The sequence below is a fragment of the Cylas formicarius genome, unplaced genomic scaffold (assembly GCF_029955315.1).
Source record: "Cylas formicarius isolate icCylForm1 unplaced genomic scaffold, icCylForm1.1 PGA_scaffold_9__14_contigs__length_23061073, whole genome shotgun sequence".
NCBI lineage: Eukaryota > Metazoa > Arthropoda > Insecta > Coleoptera > Brentidae > Cylas > Cylas formicarius.
The window spans coordinates 3,391,774-3,415,827 of record NW_026844365.1 but is presented as its reverse complement, the minus strand read 5'-3'; the positions used below and the strand labels follow the sequence as shown (position 1 = coordinate 3,415,827).

At 38.2% G+C, this 24,054-nt stretch overlaps 1 protein-coding gene across 3 annotated transcripts in view; it reads right to left on the bottom strand.

The window, feature by feature from the left end:
• Positions 1-24,054, bottom strand: part of LOC132707139 (caskin-2) — a 96,168-nt gene that overhangs the window by 54,507 nt on the left and 17,607 nt on the right. Inside the window, exon 1 of one of the 3 annotated variants that reach the window (XM_060678845.1) lies at positions 6,323-6,539. The exons of the other annotated variants lie outside the window; for them this stretch is intronic. Within the exon in view, the coding sequence (XP_060534828.1) occupies positions 6,323-6,344 (22 nt within the window). The 5' untranslated portion in view covers positions 6,345-6,539. Of the gene's footprint in view, positions 1-6,322; positions 6,540-24,054 lie in introns of those variants that run through there. 3 annotated transcript variants of the gene reach the window in all.

Genomic DNA, 24,054 nt, shown 5'->3' with positions numbered 1-24,054 from the left:
TATTTACAAATCAAAGTAGAATAAAAACACTAAAAATCAAGACACACTCAAGTAAAAAATTCTTTAACTATTCTAAATACTGTTATTGACCACTATTTTCCTGAACACATTGTAATTGTATTATATCTTGCATTTAGTAACCTTTCCGGATTGTCTCTTAACTGATTGATTGCTCATGAAAATTCATTAAACCTATCCAACTCCTGGGATATTGCATATTAAGAAAGGGTATAACTTGCACAACATTGTGAGGAGGGGCATCGCCTTGCTGCCATATAATTTAGGGGTAAATCTTATGTAGATTCTTCTATTTGATGCTCTAAGAGTTGCTAATAATGATGTCCAGTTATTGATCTATAAATATCGGACCCAAAATATGCCCATCTAAGACAAAGACCAATATCGCGTATTTTGTCTATTACAACCCTTTCCTGTAGTGAACGAACTTTCATCAGTCCATAAAATATTTTTCAGAAAATTATTACTCTCATTATGCTTATTTAAAAAATCCAAACAAAACTGCATCCTCCTTTGACATTGTTCTGCACTTGGTTTTTGAGTTTTACGAAATTTAAATTATATTATATTCAACTGAGGTGGCTTTTACTTGATAAAAATCCATTTATCAAAATAAATAAGAACTAAAAGTTCAGATTTTCACGAAATTATATATTATGACATGATAACTGTTTCGACAACACCGTGTCTTTATCAAATGTAATATTTACAAACTACCTGGTACTATATATACCGAAAAATGACCATAAAACCTTAATTAATGTTGTTGCTAGAATTTAAGTTCAATAAATCTAACTGATCGTTAAGCAATACATTTGAATGTCTCATTTTGTTAATCTCCATGGCTTCCAATAAATTTAATTTTCTACTTTTTGTGGCTGTGTGTAATATATCAAAATTGTCGTCAAAAATGTGTTTTTCAGTGTTTAAGTGTGTAGTATAATTAGAATCTAGACTATTGTTTTTAAACGCTCTTATATGTTCGTTAATGCGTTTCTTGACGGATCTACCTGTTTGTCCAATATAAATTTTAGGACAAGATCCACATTTCAACGTGTAGACACCTGATTTTTTGGGATTTTGGACATTTCGATTTATTGTTTTTTAAATATTTTCCTATTGTGTTGTTAGTTCTGAAAGCTGTTTTTAAACCTCATTTCGATAAGTGTTTTGAAACTTTTTCACTAGGTTCTCCTATGTATGTAATTGTTTTAAATTGTTCGTGTTCTGTATTTGGTTTCGGGTAAATAGAGTTTACTGTTGTCTGTATTTGTAAAAAAACGTTAAACATAAACATATTTTTATTTGTCTAATATATAATATATAATATATAAGATATTCTATTAAACACATATACAATATGTATACAAATTGATAGTGTTTTGTTTTATACGTCACTTGGAAAAAACTTGGCTACTAACCCACTTTTTTTTTTGTTTACCTTGATATCTCTAAAAAGAAAAAAGTTACAGCCAATTAAATTGTTATGAAAATAAACTGGCCGCACTTGATCAATACATTTCCAAAATGGTTCGCGGGAGTCTCGACGCAACGGTAAACGCGCGCTACGATTAAACATCTACACGAATTCTAGCGAAGATTAAAACGGAAGCAATTACGTCGGTGATGCTGGTTAGAAAATCGGGTCGTATATCAAAGTCGAGCTAAAAAAGGAGAAAGAGAGGGACAGGAGGTTGCCAACCCGACCGGTGTATGTTTACTTAAAGCCCACGCTTGTTTTTAAGATGCGACGCGTATACGAGAACGAACAATGGCGTACACATACACGCCATTTGTGCCGCAAAGGCCGTTGACTGTTACGAGGCGAAGAAAACGCGTTTTCTGTTTTGGGAAATCGTCGTATTACGTTCGGCCGTTCGGGGAAACCGGCGTGAAAAATCTCGCCGGGAACAGGTCCCCGTCGCCATTGAAGTATCACGCGTCGGCCATTGTGTTACGGCTCCGGGGATTAAATGTCTAATGGTCGTATTAAAATTCCCGACGAGTTTCTTTTGGCGCGGACACGTACGCCGCGGTCGCCACCGCTTTACCTAAATTCGTAGGTGACGGTTATTTATTTCAACGGCTGAGCCAATTTGCAAAGAAAAAGCAACAATATAAATATAACATAATTAGCAACATGACAAAAAAACAACTTAGATAACAAGCTTTTTAAATAACCATATAAAACATATAAAAACACAAAGTAAGAAACAGTAAACAAACGGTATCACACTAATTACAGCAACAATCAACCACCTGTTTCAATTTTGTCTTAAATTGTCGAAGACTCAAGGTTCGAGTTAAGGGAGAAAAATAGCCATAGTTGGCGTGATGAAATGGAATACAAAACATTGGGGGGCTCTGACGTTTTTGATAGATGTTAAAATCAATGGACTGGAGGAGAGCCGGACAGTTATATACACCGTTCAAAAACGGAGTGGGTTCTTATAATTTTCAGACTATCTATCCCAAAAGGCTCACATACCAGAACATAATTAAAGTGAAAGTTATTGTAGATATTTATACCCGCTCTATACGCTAGGGACCTCAGAAATGCCCTCTGAACAGTCTCCAATCTATCAATGTGACATCTGTAATGTGGAGACCATACTACTGATGCATACTCCAGTGTAGATCTAACTAAAGGGCAATAAAGGGTTTTAAAACAGTCGGATGAGAATAGTGTACTATTACGGGTAATAAAACCCAGACTTCTCATGCCCTTGTTAACAATATCCTCCAGCTGATCCAAAAAGGTCAGTTTACTGTCAAAGATGAGTCCAAGGTCCCTAACTTTGGTGACACACTCTATCGTTGTATTGTTAGTAATATATCTATTTTGAAGGATCCAGGCCATTTTCTCTGCACCACGAACTAACGTTATCAAGGTCGCTCTGAAGAAGCTGAGCGTCCATAAATGATTCAATTGTTTTGTAAAATTTAAAATCATCTGCAAACGCAAGATGTTCAGAATAAAGAACCACATCATTCAGATCTCTTATAAACCAATTTAAGAAAACTGGACCTATGTGTGAACCCTGAGGCACACCACAATTTCGCTAGAAATATAATTATTGATTCGGACTTGCTGTGTACGCCATGTTAAAAAGCTGTGACAAAATTCAACCAGAGTACCACTCAATCTCGTGGCCCGAAACGTACGAACAAGATGCTCATGACCAACTCTGTCAAACGCCCTCGAAAAGTCCGTTTTTAGACTTCTCAAAAGCACCCAACAGATCCAGTTGGTAAGTCAGCAGGTTAGTCACGGTGGACCTACCCCGAGAAAACCCGTGCTGGTTGTCACATTATACAGATTGTCTGAAATTTAGGAAATTTATGGAAAAACAGCCGGAAAATCTCCCTTTATTTTTAAGTGTTCAACTTGGATTCCATCTGATAAATTAAGCAAAATCTCGATCACTATCGAACATGCGAGAAACCATTAGCCACCACAGTCGGAAACCTAGTTTGATATACTTGGTTCTCCGAAAACCTATCACTCAATATCCGTCACCCATGCTGGAAGAAGAAATAAATATTTCTCCCAAATTGAAAAATATTTATAGTTGTAGTCCTAAAAAAATTCAGTTACAATAATTTACACAAATTTTCGGCAGTCACGACGCAAAAATATAATAAAATTAAATATTTAAAGAGAAAAAAAAAATGACCCGTAACGGGGTTTGAACCCGAAACATTCCGTATGCGTGTCGCATCCGACGCATTCTACGCAGCATAAATCGAATTTGCGATTCGATGTGTATACGAGCTATTTGTTGCCGGTATTATCATTTTAAGTAGAGTCTTGAGGGTCTTGGCTTAATACATCACGCAAATTAAATGGTAGCTGAGATGACCGTTAAACTCAAACTCGATTTGATCGGTTTCTCGAAAGTAACAAGCTAAATATGTTAAGAGAATTTTGATCAAATCACAATTTCATTAAATTACGTCAAGTATTTTAAGAGAAAGAAAATCCAGCGGCGGCCTTTTAGTTGTTTTATTCTTTTTTCACATCGGAGATCGTCGGTAAATTAACACATATTTGTTTAAAGTGTACGTCTCCATCCTCTATGCTTCGAAGAGTAGCGGATATGAACAGAAAGCGGCGTCTCGACAAAAAATAACACCGCGAAAATGGGTATGGGAGAGAGAGTCGAATAATGGAGGCTGCGACGAAAGCGTCACGAAAATGCGCTGTTTGTTCGTTACGCTTCGGCGGGAAAGCGAAATTTAAAATTACGTCGGTCGGATACTTCTTTTTTTGGTCGCCGATACGAATTGAGTTTTTCTTCATAAAGTTGTCGCGTTATTGAAAAACTGAAGAAATATTGGGATTCGAATACTTAGTATACTTTCGCACGTGGTGTCGCTAGAATTGATCTTCGGAGTCGGATACTTGGTCAAACAAACGCCGATAATTCCAAAGGACAATGATCGAATACTTCGTCTCGAAGCACAGGCTGAACTTAGTTCTACAAATCGAATAAATACGTCTGCATAGAAATAATATTGCTACAAAAGAGTGATCGAAAAAAGTGTCTATATTTACCAGCAGCAAAAATTATCACAAGACTGTTTAAACCGATACTGTCTGTAGGAGGTGTGCCACAATAATGGAAATGAAAATGGTAAGAACTATTCATAAATCATCGTGTACATTTATTTGAGATCCATAACTTCAAAGACACCAAAACAAAATGTCGCTCCAATATTTGCACAGTTGACAGTGTTTCCATTTACATACACTACCAGCGAAAACGCTGACATGAAAATTATCACAAGACTGTTTAACTCGTGGTAATGAAAATTATCAAAACTGTTGTTGGATCATCCCCCTTAGCAAAATTTTGTGTCCTAGTCTCGTAACATTTTTTTAAGGATGAAGAACTCCAAACGCCATATATAGCAATCAAGTCTTACAGACTGAAATATAGAAATATGATAAACGATAAATCTCAAGAGACTCAAAGAGACTCTAGTAAATAAGGTCTTGGAGGAAATATGGCAACTTTACCAAAACACGATACCTAATTCAGCCAGAGACGGGATAAACAAACAAAATAGTAATGACAGTATGGTATGGACAAACGGAAAGCATAACTAGGGAAAAAAAAAGCAGCAAAGTTGTGAACTTTACAAAGAACAAAGAACGAAAGTAAAAAATATGGTAATACAGTCTAAAAAAGGAAGATGGAACGAATTTGGCGATAAATTAGACTCAGACAGCAAAACCAATCAAAAGCTCTTCTACGGAGTACTTCGAGCCAATAATAAGAGTTAAAGGTGGAATCCATAGACAGAAGAACAGAAGAAGAGACCCAGAGAAACGTGGGACAGCACATTGGGAAAGATTTTGAAAAAGAGGGGACCAACATGGGTAGAAGCTAAAAACTTGGCACTAAATAGAAATGACTGGAAACTTTTTATCGTTAGTTAAAGAAGAAAAAAAATGTCACCCTTTCACCCTACGGGTAGAAAGGGACTAGATTGTAGATAGATTGATAACGCCAAAAACTATTGAAAAACAGATCCTTACACAGCCATCGAATACTCACTGCAAACTAAAAGCGCCTTCCACATTTAAATCTTAACGACATCCATTAAACTTTCGTAATTTTTCGTTAAGCATTAATGCCGAATAAAATAAGTCGCCTTGTATAATAACGTCGACGGCCGTTCAAAAAACATCCGTAAAAATTTGTCGTCCCCAATTAAAAGGTCATTCGGACCCTAATTAAGATGTAATCTCGGCACGTAATTTGAAATTTGCCCGTTCGATGTCGCGTTAACAACCTCGGCGCGCATCTGACCCAGGATTCCGAATATTTAAGCGGCGTTTCGGAGCTTAAACATTTTTTTTTACGGCTCTCCGACCGATTTGAAAAATATCCCTTAATCGGTTTAAAAAAAAATAATCCAATTAGACTCGAGACCGACCGGTACAAAAAGATTTCTTCTTTTCTTAGGGGATCGGCCTCCGAACACGACAGACTTTGCTCCCGGTGACCGCGACGCGCATCGCGAGATAACCGGACGTTTAACCTTGGGCTCCGATGAACAAATTGTTTTTGTTCGACGGCTTAAGATTCGTCGTAATCTTCGACGGGGTTTTTCGAAATCTGGGAGCCACATGCCCGCCGCGCGTGATACTTTGGTAAACAAATTTTTCCCAAAGTAAATACGTCACCCGTATAAGCCGAAAGCGCGACGGAAGTATCGAATATCGAGCGAAGTCCGGGGAAACAAAGTCCGGTGGGTTCGGCGGCCGATCCAGACATCCGCGTACGGTACTGACCGTGTTTGGCGAGCAGAACCATCTCGATGGAATCCGTTTGGTCGGCCACCGTGTCCGTGGAGAGGAAGAGAGAAAAAAAGGGAGCACAATCACGTCGACGGCGACGGTACCGCCGCCATTACGCCGATAACCGTAAAATCGGTTTTTATCAATCGACCGCGGGGACGTGACGCGAAAACAAACGAACGTGCTTCCACGGGTACCGCCGGCAGCGAACTGGCTGCCGCGAGAGGGAAGGAGAAGGGAGAAGTCCTCTCGAAACGGTAGAGAGAGAGCGGTCGTGGGCCTTACCGGGGCTACTCCGAAAGGTCTACATCTAGATTGGTCTCCGACAAGATATTTACGTTTCTCGGTACTTTACAGTATACAGTATACTTTGTTATCGTGTTTATTATATATTATAACTCTCGGGTCCGGTTGTTATACTTATCGAAAAATATTCACACTACTACGTCTTACACTGTTCATTGTATATTATGCATTCCTTAAGTTAAAAGTATTCATCACACTTTCGTTAATATACATGTAGTTTTGGATTGTTGCTTTTGTGTCACATGAGGAAGGGGCTTTAGTCAACTGTCTACTATGATAACTTGCATTGTCCATTACAATGACGCTATTAGGAGGAATGTTTGAACTAGTTTGTTTTTAAATCAACTTTCAAATAAATCAGCGGTGGTGTCTTCATGGTAATCCAGAGAAGAATCTTTAATATTCTCTGCAAACAGAGAAAGTCCATTTGGAATCCAACCATCTATCGAGCCAGCATGCAAAATAGTTATTCTTTTACCTCTTTTTGATGGCGCGTTTGTTTTACACTTATCAGACACTTATCAGTTGAGTCAACCCAACCCTTTTCCGGGGTATCATAAGTGTCGAACCAAGTTTCATCCAAATAAATAATTGGCCTTTGTTGTTCTCTGTAAATCCTAATTTTTTCTGGATATTCCAGTCGCCATTTCCGAATTCTAAAAGATTCCATAAAAACTTGCCTTTTGTCAATTTTTTTAAATCTAAAACCCATGTGTTGAATACACTTCCATAAGGTAGTTCAATGTTAGTCAACACACACCTTCATCCTCTATATTCATCAATTATTATGCTTTGCACCAATGTCTACTTCGTTTATATCTTCTCTCAAATTATGATATAATTGTGGTTTGTTACTTTCCGTATACTTCATACTTTCGAAGCAGGTCAGTCGTTGTCCGGTACTTGTGTACTTGCGATGTTTATTTTGAGATCAAGACGGCGGACGTCATTTTTCATCCGCCCCTCGTAGCACGCCCGCGTACTACGACACCCCACCGTTACGCAGAGACCGCAGTTTATCCGGTCAACAAACACGGCACCGTACGGGCGTATACCTTCGCCGAAGGGTGGGTGTATGTCGTGCCATATGCGCGTTTGGAGGCTCATTTCCGACGGAAAAATCGCTAGTGATCGAATCGGGAGGGTATCGGGAACCTATTTAAACGTATCCCCCATCGAAAACCAACTATCCCGAACAAACACGTAATCGATACAAGAGTCCGGCAGCTGTGTATATCGGCACCCCAAATTTGCTTACTTAGAGCCCTGTCCGTCCGGCTTCCGACGAGGGTGAACCTCGCCCCAGGGCAGCTGAAGGCCCGACATAATCGGATATTAAAGTTTTCCGCGCAAGAAATTTGGGGAGGGTGGCGAATTTTATTGCAAGGTGTGGTCGGACGAGTAAAACAATCATCATCGACACCGTCCTCGTGTTTTGCTCTTAGAGCTGCAGGAAAACGACGACATTGTCGTCGCTGGGCTTGTCCCGCAGCACTTAAAAGATTTAACGTCGCTCTTAATTGGCCTTAATCGGTCTAAATTGCCTTCGGATTGTTCTCGACGACCTCGATAAGCCGAAACTTTTCGATGCTTAAAAAATAAAAGAGACGCCGTTCGTCTCCGGCGAACCAGGTGCCCCGATGACGGACGACCTTTTTAGACGCAACTGTCCCCCCGACGACGACGAACACAAACGAAAAGTAATCAGTTTTAAGCGATAAAGTCACCATAAAACGACGCCGCGGACGCGCTAAAATTTTATGGCGTCAATAAAATCCGATCCTGGATCGTTACGTTATTACGGCGATCGTAACAATCCGACGCAATCCATATTTAACGCCGATACGGTTAAAGTTTTCGCGAAATTGCGAGCAAATTTCTCCGCTACCGTAGCCGTCGTAGCGGCAGCGTAGCGACAGTCGCCGATCGTCCGTAGAGTCGCTTCGAAGTACTTAACTTGAAGGTCTTTTACAACCTGCAATTACAGGTCTCCTTGGAGACGCTGTTTAGTCCGAAGAAATCTGGTTGGTTCCCATTGTACCAATAGTAGCGAAATAGTCGTAACGGCAGTGGTACTGGCGTAGTAACAACGTCTAGCGTTCTTCCTAGGGCCGGGTTGAAATAAAAACCATTGAAAAAACGTTTCTTAGAAGCAGAACAAATAACTGCTGTCAAGCGTGGAAAACTTGTGATAAAAATCAGACTGGCTAAGAACTATGTCGAATAACATCATTCCATATGGTCTTAGCCATCGTAGCAATGACGTAGCGTAGAATCATCATCAAATAAGGTTAGCGATCGTAGCACCGGCGTAGCTGTAGCCTATACCTGGGACGTTTCTTTTTCCAAATATGCGGGAATACATTCATACATTCTCTCCGAGGTTTTTTTATACAGTGTGTCTGTTAAGCCGCTCGCTCGGTATATCATCCAGCTGCGCGTAATATAATTCCCGTGCGAATATAGACTCGACAAACGTATCGAGCAAACCGATACCGCATTCCTTCATCACACAGTTTATTTCTTCTGAACCTGCCGGTGACACGTCATATTCCCGGACCCTTCCGGTTGATAAAAAAGTTAATTTTCTCCAGTTGACGGGCGCGAAGTATCGAAATTGACATCTTCATTTCGCCGAGACGTGACCTTTTGCGCGTGGACGTCGTCGCCGTCGCGTTACGTGCCGCCGGCAAGGAAAAAGACAGAGTAGGGTCGTAATTTCGAAGACGGGGTTTTCCTCTTCCTTCGGACCGCGAAATAATAATCCTTTCCGGGCAAACCCGGCCGGATTGTTTATGGGCCCTTCCTTTTTTTATTTCGCGCCATTTAACCTTGATGTTTTTGGGCGTTTATCGGGGAACTCGCCGGGATGCCTGCACATCGTTTCTTTGCCTCGTCCAGAGGCGCGACCAGTTTGTTTAAATTGAACTGAGGTGGCTTTTACTTGATGAAAATCCATTTATCAAAATCTCCATGGCTTCCAATAAATTTAATTTTCTATTTTTTGTGGCTGCATGCAAAATATCAAAATTGTCGTTAAAAACGTGTTTTTCTGTGTTTAAGTGTGTAGCATAATTAGAATCTAGACTATTGTTTTTAAACGCTCTTTTATGTTCGTTAATGCGGACCTACCTGTCTACCTGATTTTTGAGATTTTGGACATTTCGTTTTATTGTTTTTTAAAAATTTTGCTATTGTGTTGTTAGTTCTGAAAGCAATTTTTAAACCATATTTTGACAAATATTTTGAAACTTTTTCACTGGGTTCTCCTATGTATGTAATTGTTTTAAATTGTTCGTGTTCTGTATTAGGTTTCGGATAAATAGAGTTTACTGTTGTCTGGAATTGTTGTTCAGTGCAATTTGTTTAATGATATTAAGTTCTTTGTTGTAATTTTCTGTCGAGAGTGGCGTATTAAGAATCTATCAGTATTGCTGAGTTTGTTTATCTATTACTGTTATATCTGGTCTGTTAGGCAGTGTTGTTTTGTCTGTAATAATAGCTTTATCCCAGTAGATTTTTATCTGTCCCTTTTCAAAGACAGTGGGAGGTTTATACGTTTGGAGGAGTGATTTCTAGGGATTTGAGGATTTCCAGGTATATAATTGCAGCAGCCTTGTTGTGTCTCTCCAAATATTTTGTTGGGGCAAATCTTGGGCACGCTCTATAGTTTCTTGGTTCTCATTGCATTTTCGGCATCGGTCACTGGGGATATTTTCCTTGATTATGTACTTCAGGTAATTTCTAGTCTTGATTGTTTAGTCCTGGATAGCGAACATGAAACCTTCTGTTTCGGCGTACAGACTTCCTGTTTTAATCCACTGTAGAGATGCTTCCGGGTCAACGTTTTCCTTATTTAGGTCCTGTCTAAATCGTCGATGGAGCTCCTTTACGTTCCAAACGGCTACTTTGTCTTTCACTGTTCTTAGTGGGAATGATATATAGTTTTCCTCGGCTAGCGTGTATTATTATTATTAGTCGCTGGATCCGACCCTGGACGTGAAAAGCGCGGTATAAGCGAGTGCTGTTTGTGCTTTGGCAGAAGGCACTTTTAATCTGCCGAATAGCTGTCTATCTGAAGGATTTTCCACGACGATGATTAACCAAAGGTGAATAAATAGGAGGGGAGGATGTGTGCCGTCTGAAGTAGGTTGCGTCTAACTAACTAACCAAACCTTCCTTAGAGATGTAAATCTGTCCATTAAATTCAAAATAATTTTGGTCTAAAAATAGTATTAAGCAATCTGGCTTGCAAGTGCAAAATTTATATTGGACAGACAGGTAGGTCCTTCAAGAAACGCATTAACAAACATAAAAAGCGTTTAAAAACAATAGTCTAGATTCTAATTATGCTACAGACTTAAACACAGAACAACAGATTTTTTACTACAATTTTGATATTTTACATGCAGCCACAAAAAGTAGAAAATTAAATTTATTGGAAGCCATGGAGATTAACAAAATGAGACATTCAAATGTATTGCTTAACGATCAATTAGATTTAAATACTTCTTCTTTATTGAACTTAAATTCTCTCAACAACATTAATTAATTGATAAAGACACGGTGTTGTCGAAACAATTGTCACCTAAAAATATATAATTTCGTGAAAATCTGAACTCTTAGTTCTTATTTATTTTGACCAGTTTGTTTCCCGGGGGAGCACTTTGCGCCCTACAATATTTTTTTAATTTCGTTAAACAAAATGGCACGTCACTGGTTAATTTTAATTTAAAATCCTATATGGATACAGTGTGTGAATAAATTTGATGTAATTATTACGTATTTTTTTCTCTTTTGATGTTTTGGTCTGTTTGGTCTTCTGTTGAGGGCGGCGTAATTTAGTTGGTTACCTAATGTTTTCCATCCTCATTAAGTGTTCATACCATAAAAGTTGTATGGTTTCTATTCTTTCTGTTGTGGTGTGAATTCTTTCGTCCTTCTTTCGATCTCTTCGTTAGGAATATGTTTTAATCTGGACATTCAACATGCTCTGCACATTTCTACAGTATCAATTCTTCTTCTGTTATTAATTGATAACTTCCAACACTCTGATCCGTAAGTCATTATTTGAATTTTTTTGTTTTGAATCGACCAGGATAGTAAATTAAAAAATTAGTACAATTAGCAACAATTCGCATTCTTCCATATGTCTCCATTCTTGAGCACTTTCTTCTCCAGCTTTCTAGGGCATCTTAACTTTTGACTGCTGAAAGTTTTTTAGTCATAGATCTTATCACAAATTTAAATTTTGTAATTTCCTAGAAAAGCGCGATATTATTTCGGTGTTATTCGCCAAATATGCCCTGCGCGGCGCCGCTGGCGTCGTTTTCACTTTCCGCCCGGGCCGTGAGGACGACGACGGCCAATTTTCTTCCAGTAAATTTGGGGAAGTCGAAAAATTCGGGCCGCCCCCATAAACCTAAATAATGATCACCTTTGAAGACGTTTTTACTTTCGTTCGTCGGCCCCCGCCCGCCCTCGCGCGGGGATTTTTATTTAATCGAAGCTTTTCTCTCGTCGCCTTAATTTTTTTTTTCAATTTCGTCGGGCGGCATTAAGCCCGCTGGGGAGGGCGGGCCGGGTTATCTCCCGCGCGCCGGAGACTCGCTTTAATTAAAAAAAATAATAATCGGCGCAGGCGGTAGGATCCAAGGAGGACGACGATTCTAAATAAAGCGTGGGCTTTTCTTTTACCATCGTCTAGGCAGCAAATTCGGTAAATTCTCGTCATCTCAGAGTGTCGCCGACTTCTATTCACTTGAAGTGGTTAGAGACTAGCGGATAACTAGTCAATCTACAGCGTTCGCGCCAAAGTAAATATTTTCCGGAGAGTGACTTCTCTCGCGTATTGTTTATTTACACAGCGAGGACCGCATGGGCGCAATAACGCGTCCGTATTATCAAAATAAACAATCGTCGAGAGGCAAATACGGGGTGTACTGCGTAAGTGGGTCGTAGGATGGTGGCAAAATAAAAATCCAAGGTGTCTACTTAGTAAAGGGGCTAAAAGAATTGATTTTTCTCAATAACCAACTTAGCGAATGTAACTAAAAAGATATGCCCTTGAAGAGCGCATTTGAAAGTTTGCTTTGATCACACCATTGGCAAAAAATAACAATCCCGGCCAGTTCCCCGACCTTCGTCCAATCAATATTCTTCCAACCTTATGTAAAGTTTATTTCTAATCATTTTGTCACTCACAGTCAAGGTTTTAGAACTATTATTCTACTTTTACACATCAAGGATCATATATATATATATATATATATATATATATATATATATATATATATATATATATATATATATATATATATATATATATATATATATATATATATATATATCTCCGGGGTTATAGCGTCCTGCACCTTCCGGTTCCGAGTCTCCATTCTCGGCGGTCATTCCAGTCACCTGGTCTCAAATTTCGTTCTGACATGGCTCGTTCTATACCTTTTTCCCACGTTATTTTAGGTCTTCCCCGTTTTCTATTTTCTCGAGGCCTCCAACTCATCATTTTCTTAGGTATTCTTCGGTCATCCATCCTTTGGACATGGCCAAACCATGTTAATTGGCGCTCTTGGATATCTTATACAATTGTTTTCTCTACTTTCATGATCTCTCTTACTCTTTCGTTGGTGATTCTATCGCGTCTAGATATTCCAGCTGATCTTCTCCAAAAGTCCATTTCGATCATATTTAATGTGTTGTTTTATTTAGTTGCCATGATTCACATCCGTATAATAGGACACTTTTAAAGACGATATTACATAATTGGTGTTTCCTATCTTTACTTATGTTTTTCGACCATAAAACAGAGTTTAAAGCTCCAATAATTTGTTTTCCTATTTTCTATCTCTCTCTCTGTCCGTCCGCTATGATCCATCACTGTTCCCAAGTATACATGTAATGTATACATGCGTAGATCTTTCCTGCCTTTTTTATGTATCGGTGATATCCATGCCATCTTCCATTCTTCTGATACTGTTTCGCCATTAATGTATTTTTCGAAAAGAACTGTCAGCAAACCTATGAGATTATTCGGAGCATATTTCAACAATTCTGCGGGTATACCTAATATGCCGCTGGCTCTATTATTCTTCATAGTTTTAAGGGCAGCTGTTACCACATCTCACTGTATTGTGATGTATGTACCTACCACTTTGCACACTGTTGGAGATCTTGAAAGATATTTGTCGCGTTGTCGCGATTTTCTGTTAATTCCCGTTGGTAATGTTGTTTCCATGTTTTTAAATCTATAAGAGGTAATGCTGTGACTTGGCGGGGGTTCGATTTCAGATTCTTAATCACTCTCCATACCTCTGACGATTGACTTCCTCCAAGGTGTGCGTTAATTTCCGAACATTTCCTTTCCCATGTTTGTTCTTTGTTCTGTCTTATTGCCCGTTTATACTTGGTCTGTTGATCCGTATATCCATTTTTATCTGTGACAGATTTTGTGTTTAACCATTTTCCGTACGCTTTCTGTTTACTTCGTTTTTGTTTCTCCATATTCTCATTTCATGTAAGTTCATTATTTTTTGTTGTTTTTGGTTCTTGATAACCTAATACTTCCTTCGCTGCTGAGTGGATTGCATTTTTCATTTGAGTGTAAATTTCATTTATTTCGTTGTCTGGATTTATTTCTCTTCTCTACTGTATAATTGTATATAACAATATACAACAATAAAGGCAATTTATTATGTATTAAAACTTATTTCCCCGATTAGACCAAACACTCCGTTGCAGTTCTCATTAAACCAATGCTTGACGTAAATAGTCGCGGATTTCTAAAATATTTTCACAATAATAAGTCATAAAGTTAAGTTTCGTTCTACATGTTGGCTCATTAAGTCCATTGTGTAGGTTACAACATCCTAGAACCGCGATAAATTTACACGGGGTCGGCTTATCAACATTTATACAACATAAGGGCAGTGATAATATCGCCTGATATACGAATTGTTCGTTAGTATGGTTGAAATTTAAGTCTTTATCAAAATTAAGTCCAAAATTTTTAGGGTGCTTCAATCTTCGGCTGTTTCTTGATTCGCCACGAGAAGCGTGTATCACATCTCGACTGCCACGCTCCTTACCAAGGGTGATAAATCCTGGTCCTTACAACCAATATAGCTTTTCCTTTTTTCTCTACTGTTGAATGCTGATAAAAAAAATATATGGAGAAGTCATTTCAGACCGCGCATTTATCAGCTAACCCCCGTATATTAAACGGTCCGATACAACCCGAGAGGCAGGACCGACGCTTTTTTTGATGTACTTCTTTAACGACACCATATTACACTCCGACTTTATCTATAGTCTCGAAACGTAGTCGTCAGCAAGATGAGAGGCGCGTCGTCAAAACTAGTCGAACCCGCAGCGGCTTAATGGAGCAGTTAAAATTGTAAATTATTATATCTACGCTCGCGGTTTAGCGTTATCTCGAATTTAAATTGAGAGGCGACCGTAGAAAACCGAAGTCGCAGTACTAATGGAAGGCGATTTTTAAACGCGACTCGCAGATAGTGCCCTCGCGGTTTGTAGGTCGAAAGTACGCATAGGCGCGGGAAAAAGAATGTTTACCTAGCAATTAACAGCTTGCTTTGGAGATTTAGGGGATTATCTCATCGACCAGCTAGCGAACCGAAGGTCGGTTGCGTTTGCCTACCAATTAGCGCTTCGTCGATCGACTTAAACCGACCCGTCAGATCGTATACCGAGTGTATCGGTCTACGTGACAATTTTCACAAAAAGTAATACGCCACAGGTGAATATCTTATTTGAATAGTTACCTTAAGCATTTTTCTTGCACCGTTCACGAATTCAAACAATGACAGTGTAACAAGATCAACGCAAAATAAATTAGGTTATAAAATAAGGAACAAAAAGCAACAATGGATGACTGAAATCTTAGTGTTGATGGATGAACGAAAAGGATAGCAACAAGTACACCGTGTCTTTATCACATTTGATAAAGACACGGTGTTGTCGAAACAATTTCATTCACGTATTTTTAGGTCTTTTAGATTTTTGCCTATAATTTGAAAACCCTGTATATAATCGAAAAAATGCCTGAAATAAATGTTATTGCACTGGATCTTCCGCGTCTGCCGGTTAAATAATTTTGCCGATCGGGTGAACGATTATGGACGAAAACATATTTTTCTAGAACCTAAAATTACAAAATTTTTTAACTGTTCAGGCCTCAATTTAACAACGCAAAATATAATAATAAAAAATTTCATAGAATTTATTTGACGGCGCCAAGCGTAGCTACACATAATTCTAAAGAAACGAAAAGAGAAGAAATGGAGGGGGAAGGAAAGCCCCTTTCCTTTCCTTTTTTTTTGGAATCTTAAACGGTTTTCAAAAAATGTTGTTTTTTACATTTTTAGAAAGATGAAACCGCAGACTTGGGATTTGGAATCATCAATAATCTGAATAATTCCATAATAATTATGTAAAACAAAATAAAAGGAGAGTCGAACCTTTACTATGAATTATCATCCCGTCATAATAAATCACCTCTTGGTTATCTCTTATACTACTTCTAATATACATACTACTTGCTGTGGTTTTTTTATGCTCTTTCATTCTACCTAAAAATATTTTTACCATTACATTTGAGAAAATCATAAAAAACAATTGTTTTTGACATGAAGCGCCTCCTACCGCTTCGTAGAAGAATTAATATCGTAATATTGACATGCCAGTCGAAGCTCCTATAAATATTCTTTAAAATATTCTTTAAAACTAAACAAAGTACTTCTAAAACGAACCGATACGCCTCGTATACCTGGTTGCGGTAATTGGACTAGTCTTCGGATCGCCGCGTGGCGAAATTCACGCGTGTCGGACACTCCCCGCGCAAACTGACGCCACTTTTTGCGGCTTACCCCGTAATTACGGGTAAAAACCGCGCGAAAGTGAACGGGAAACCCACACCGTTGAGATAAACCGCCGCGCCTCCGCCTCCGTGCCGCCTTTCAATCTCGCACCGTTCCACGATCTATTATTACCGAAAATAATCGATATTTTACGAAACATGTGTTTCAATACAAACTTGAGCGTGTATTAAAACGTACAATACAAAATAAGTTACATAAATGGTAAGCCAGTGACGCACCAAGTGATAACAATACATTAACTGAAACTGCAAAGCGTCGTTGAATTGTTAAAATACAGTATTTAATTTAAACATATATATAAAATACAAAACAATGTGTTTGCGTATTAAATCGCAATCCTCGTTTATTGCAAACCTAATCCATATAAGGTAATCCGTAATTCGGATACCCAACGCCTTGTATAAAAAAGCTTTTCCCGTTTCCTACAACCCTAATTAACTTAATGCATTCTCTTAACCCTAACTAATTTAATGCAACCTATGTAATTAGCGGAAACGTCGGTCTAATTTTTACAAACCCAAATAATTTATTAACCAAATGTAATTAGTAAAAGCATCTAGCTAGCCTTTGCGAACCTAAATAATTGAGTCACAAAACTTTTCTTGTTTTCGGTAACAACCTAATTCATTTAATACACACTATGTAATAATTAAAATATCTCGTTTACTACAAACCCAAATATTTTAATAACAAAACTCTTCTTGGTAAAAATATCTCTTTATTTCTCAAAATCTAAATAATTTAGAACAAACAATTTATTAAAAAAATCTATTCGTCGCTACTACAAACCTAACTAATTTAATGCAGCCTATGTAATTTGCGAAAACGTCGGACTATTTTTTACAAACCCAAATAATTTGCTAACCAAATGTAATCAGTAAAAAAATCTAACTAGTTTTTGCAAAGGTAAATAATTGATTGAGTCACAAAGCTTTTCTTGTTTTGGTTAGAACCTAATTCATTTAATCCAACCTATGTAATAATTTAAATATCTCGTTTACTACAACCCTAAATATTTTAATAACAAAACTCTTTATTAATAATTGAATATTATCTATGTATTTGGTAAAAATATCTCTTTATTTCTCAAAGCCTAAATAATTTAGAACAAACAATTTAGTAAAAAAAATATTTTTCACTACTACAAACCCAACTAATTTCGTGAAATATGTAATTTACGAAAACGTAGGTCTAATTTTTACAAACCCAAATAATTTATTAACCAAATGTAATTAGTAAAAGCATCTAGCTAGCTTTTGCAAACCTAAATAATTGAGTCACAAAACTTTTCTTGTTTTCGGTAACAACCTAATTCATTTAATACAAACTATGTAATAATTAAAATATCTCGTTTACTACAAACCAAAATATTTTAACAACAAAACTCTTCTCTATTAATAATTTAGTAAAAAAAACTATTCGTCGCTACTACAAACCTAACTAATTTAATGCAACCTATGTAATTTGCGAAAGCGTCGGTCTAATTTTTACAAACCCTAAATAATTGAGTCACAAAACTTTTGTTTTAGTACGAACCTAATACAGCCAATTTAATAATTAAAATATCTTGTTAGTTTTTACAAACCTGAATAATTTAGTAACAAAGCTTTTCCCCTTTACCACAAACCTAATTAATTTAATACAACCTATGTAATTTGTAAAAACATCTTGACAGACAAACCTTAATAATTCAATAACAACAGTAATCCATTAATTAAATACGACCTGTCTAATTAGTAAACATCTGACTAATTTTTTACAACCTAAAAATTATTTCTTTCCCCTTCTTTATTTCTACAATATATTTAATTTAATACAACCAACGTAATTAGATTAATTACAATCATAAAAAAATATTTAACTTTGTAATATTTGAATGTAAAATTATTTTCTACTTGTATCCAAAACCTTATCGCTGCAACGCCGGTACACCCTAACAGCTTCGCGTTTTTTCTATAGCCCTGAATCTGTAAGTGGTGAGGTACAGTGGATAGACCCGATCGGAACGACTACGCGGAGCACACTGGAGCCCAAAAAAAACGTCCCTATTGGACGCGGAATTAATGGTCTCCGCGGGCCGATAAATCGACGATTAAAACGGGGAAAACAAGACCTCGCGTCGTGTTACGGTCCCAATCAAGATGCAAAATCGATCAATTACCGGAGTTTCCGGTCGCGCGGACTCGAGTCGATCTCGACGCATTACACGATATCGAGTCGAGATCCGCTAAAAACACGAACGCGAGATACGGTTTCGCGGTAAGCAAATAGGTAAGTCGGGCGGGCGATTGATGTCCAACGCGCGCGCGCCCGCCGACCGAACCGATTTCTCGCGCGACAAAAATGGCCGTCCTTTTTTTCGAAATAAATCACCCGGTTACGCGATTGAAATTTACGTCGCCCGTTCATATCGGCGAGGTAAAACGCCGCGCGAAATAGTCCATTAATTCAGGCAAAATCGCGCGATTGCGCAAGGGACAGCGGCGCAGCACCGACTAGGACAGAGCACTTATTACGTAAATTGCAAACAAGTAATAAGCAAACAATCGTCAAATTCCGATTAAGTAACTAGGTAAGTAATCACTTAAGAGTAGGCAAGCGATTATTTCAAAGTCAGCAACCGTGTTATCACTTGAAGGTAAGCAAACCGTTGCTCCGAGGCGATTTCTACCGCAAAGTCTTATTAAAAAAAAACAAATTCAAACGACTTTATAAACGGGTAAGCGGGTACCTGAAAGTAAGCTAAATATTTGATCGAAATGTGTGTAGGCCATTTCAATAGATGAGTGAATACTTGAAAGTAAGCTAGCAAACTTGTTCTACTGACACGTTGAATTAATAGTAGGTAATGGAACCGAAACTAACCAGAGACAAGTTTAACGACAAAATAAGTGAAAACAAAAAACAAAAAAGTTGAAAGTAAGCGAAAGAAAATACCCCAAGGGTAAGGTAGAACTGATATTAATTATTATGAATTATGTGTACAATATTACAAAATTTAAGCTAAGAACATCATCTATAAGTGAGCTAAACTAACGAACGCACTGAATCGTTTGATGTTAAACATCTAAAATGAGAATCATTGCCGTTGGTGATCAACACTTGATGCTAAGCTAAGCAACAACAAAGGTGGGGAGGATTCATTTTATTTTATAAAGTAAGCGAATTGTTGAATGCTTCTCGAATTCCGATTATGCGGTAAAGTAATCACTTGAAGGTAAGAAAACCGCAAAGTCCTAATAAAAAAAACAATTTCAAAGGACTTCATAAATGGGTAAGCGGGTACTTGAAAGTAAACTAAATATTTGATCGAAATGCGTTCTAAAGTGTGAAGGATATTTCAATGGGTAAGTGAATACTTCAAAGTAAGCTTGTAAACTTGTTCTACTGATGCGTTGAATTGATAGTAAGCAATGTAACGGTGGACTAACCGAAACTAACCAAAGACGAATTTAACGGCAAAATAAGTGAAAACGAAAAACAAAACCGTTGAAAGTAAGGAAGGGTAAGGTAGAATTGATATTAATTATTATGAATTATGTGAACATTATTACAAAAGTGGTGAATCGTCAGCGAACAAAAATTGCAGGTAAGACGTCTACAAGTGGGTCAAAATAACGAACGCACAGAATCCTTTGATATTGCGCATCTAAAATGAGAAACGTTGCGGTTGGTGATCGGTACTTAACGGTAGGCACCACAAAAATTTTAGAGGATTTATTTTATTGTATAAAGTACGCGAAGAGCGCTTCTCGAATTCCGATTATGCGGTAAAGTAATCACTTGAAGGTAAGCAAACTGTCCCCCCGAGGTGAATTTCACCGCAAACTCCTAATAAAAAAATCAATTTCAAAATATTTGATAGAAATGCGTTCTAAAGTGTGAAGGATATTTCAATGGGTAAGTGAATACTTGAAAGTAAGCTTGTAAACTTGTTCTACTGAGACGTTGAATTGTTAGTAAGCAAGGTAACGGTGGACTAACCGAAACTAACCAAAGACGAATTAAAGGACAAAATAAGTGAAAACTAAAATCAAAACAGTTGAAAGTAAGCAAAACAAAATTAATCGAAAACAGCCACCGAGATGATACCCTAAGGGTGAGCCGGTTGAAAGTAACCAATCAAAAATGGCCGGTGGGAAACGCGCTCTCGGCCAACAACGGTTATTCCGCGTTTCAACGAACCAAGGCGATTTCTACGTATACAATAGTCGCTTACTTAGTACGTATATGAATATGCATTTACGTGGGCCAGAAAGATTTGCGTGTGCGTCGCAGTCCGTTGCACTTTCTCTCTCTAATATCTGCGGAATGTCGCGCGTTTTCGTATCGGGCGCGCGCGCGCGGCCATTTTAAACGAGACCCGGTCGGTAACGGCTCGGTTACACGCTTTATCTCTCCGATTTATGAATTTCTGGTTAATTCAATTCGCTCGCGTAAAAACTGTTTTCCGCGATCGTGGTCTGCGACATTCTTCGAGCCTTTTAAGGAGTCTGCCGCGCGCGACCTCTTTATTCCCGGAGTCGATCACGAACACCAGTATATACAGAGTGAACCCTTGATACAATAAATATTGGGTGATGGGATTTCTAGCAGATCTTAAATGTCCCATACATCCTTCCCATCATCTATGGCATCCTCGAAGAAAGCGTTATTCGGTAAAATCACCACCGTTCCGGGCGGCTTTCCCGAACGACTAGGGGGGGGGGGGGCTAATGTTTTATCGCCGTTTCCGCGCCATCGCGCCGTTCCGCCGAACTTCCGGAAATAATTTAACAGGGTAAACCACCCCCGGAGACGCATCGCGTGGGTGGCAGCCTTATTTATTCTGCATGGCCGCGGGAAACACCGTCCGCAGGACCGTTTCGATAGCGTATCGTCGACGTAAAAAAATATACTTTATACGACTCCCTCGGGGTGAACGGGGAGAGAGGGTGCGCGAGATTTACAAAAAAAAATGCGAACGCGAAATATTTCCATAATCAGCCCTGGGGCTGTACGTTATAAGCCATCACGGTAGTATATAAGACACCGACAACGTTGATGGTAAGCGGTATACGAAATACCTTATCTTTATCAAAAATGTATCCACTCTATATCGGATCTGGCATTACTGTTCTGAGAATGGAGAAAAGTAATTCAGCTTATTACGAAGTGTTTGATAGTAAGCATGAAAAGTCAGCGAACAAAAATTGAAAGCAAAAATATCTACAAGTGAGTTAAACTAACGAACGCACAGGATCGTTTGATATTAAGCGTCCAAAATGAGAAACTTTGCCGTTGGTGATCAACACTTGATGGTAGGCACAACAAAAGGTGTATAAAGTAAGCGAACTGTTCAACACTTCCGACTCATTGAATGATCAGCAATTGATAGTAACGATTTCAAAGAGAGAAACTAGTAGTAATTAGCAGAATCAGTCCCTGATATCAAACGAACAAAAATTCAAAGTAAGACATCTACAAGTAAGGGAATTGTTGAACACTTCCGACTCGTTTAATGATCAGCAATTGATAGCAAGAATATCAATGTAGGAGGGAAATTAGCAATAATAGTAATTATTATGATTTATGTCAACAATATTACAAACGCGGTGAATAGTCAGCGAACAAAAATTCAAGGTAAGACATCTACAAGTAAGCGAATTGTTGAGCACTTCCGTCTCATTTAATGATCAGTAATTGATAGTAAGAATATCAATGTAAGAGGGAAATTAGCAGTAATAGTAATTATTATGAATTATGTGAACAGTATTGCAAACGCGGTGAATGGTCAGCGAACAAGAATTGAAGGTAAGACATCTGACAAGCGGGTTAAACTAACGAACGCACAGATTTGTTTGATATTAGGCAACTAAAATGAGAAACGTTGCAGTTAGCGATCAGCACTAAAGTAACACATGTAACGATCACCAATTGATAGTAAGAATATCAAAGTAACAGAGACATGAGTAGAATCATTCCCTAATATCGTGGATATGATATTAATTATTATGAATTATGTGAACAATATGACAAACGCGGTGAATGGTCAACCTGGTGATAAAAAAAAATACAGTTGATGGTAAGCAACAGTGGTTCGAAGGAAACCTTACTCAACAACTCCGCAGTCCATGTTCGACGCTTGATAGTAAGCACGGCGGGGGTAAGCGCGACGGTTTGAAAACCTCTCAGACGACGATAGTGAACAGCGAAAACAAAATGCATTTATACCTGGCGGAGTGAAGGGGAGGGTTCGTTTTGTTTATGCAAAGTGCAGATAAGACCCGCTCCCGCGCTCTCGAACGAAAACAAAAGGGCGAATGATTTATACGGGATCCTTTCCGAGGCGACACGAATAGGTAATTCCGACTCGCGCGGCGTCGTACCTTTTGAATGGACCGCGAGCGGATCTCTCTCGCAGATACGGCGAGACGATTAATTTCGTAACGAGAAAGGGAAGGATATTAGTGCGCTCGGGCGCCGGTCAATTCGCCTCACGTCCTGCCGATCAACCGGCTATCGGATCCACGTCGTTGCGCGTCCACGGGCACGTCTATTGAATACGATATACTGGGCCGGGTACTCGGATGGGGGTCTGGTAGAGTCAAAATTGTAAGAAGCTTTGCCGAGTTCGGAAGCGCAGAGGTAAAGTCTCTTCATAGATATAAGAAAGTGACTAACTGATACGAATTAAGGAAAGAATGAAATATGGCCGTACAGCTCCGTACTTTACTTAGAATTTAATTATTTGGTGTTTTGTTAGGAAAACTAAACAATATTTATTTATGTTTAAATCTGAAATAAAATTAGAAATTATTTTTATTACCTACTTAAATTACTCAAAATTATTCACATAATATATCAGTATCACTATCGCTATCATCGCCTGTTCTAATTATTATTTGTTCTATATTATATTATATTTGTTTTATATATCTATATTTATATGTTTTATATATTTTATATTTGTTATATATTACATACATATTACATATATTTTTCAATTATTTCTTTGAATCTCGCGCGTTTTCTAGTTCAAGAATTTTTTGATTAAAGATACCGTTTTTGAGAAAATAGTTTTCTTTCGGTGTCGAAAAATGATTTTTTTTTAATACTTCGGAACATTCGATCCCGCCCAGTTTCAATACCTTCAATTTTCATATGGAATAAGTTATCTCCAAATTTCGCGCACTTACTGTATTTCATAGCGACTTTCAAAGCAAAAACGGACAAAATGGACGCCGATGTCCGATCGGCTCAATATTTTGCGGCCGGCAGCGTGTTGCCTAGTATTAGTTTGTAGGGAAATTAGGGGCCCGTACGTCCAACCGTTCGAATGTTTTCCGGCTTCAAAGAGTTCCCGGAGGTCCGTTCCGTTAGAACAGAGAACAGAAAATCTCATATAACCCGAACACTTCCGATTCGTTTGGTGATAGTAAGCACTTGATGGTAAGAATATCACAGTGAGAGCCAAATCTGCGGTAAGCGATTTAAAAGATTACAAACACCCACAGGTAAATAAGGTGA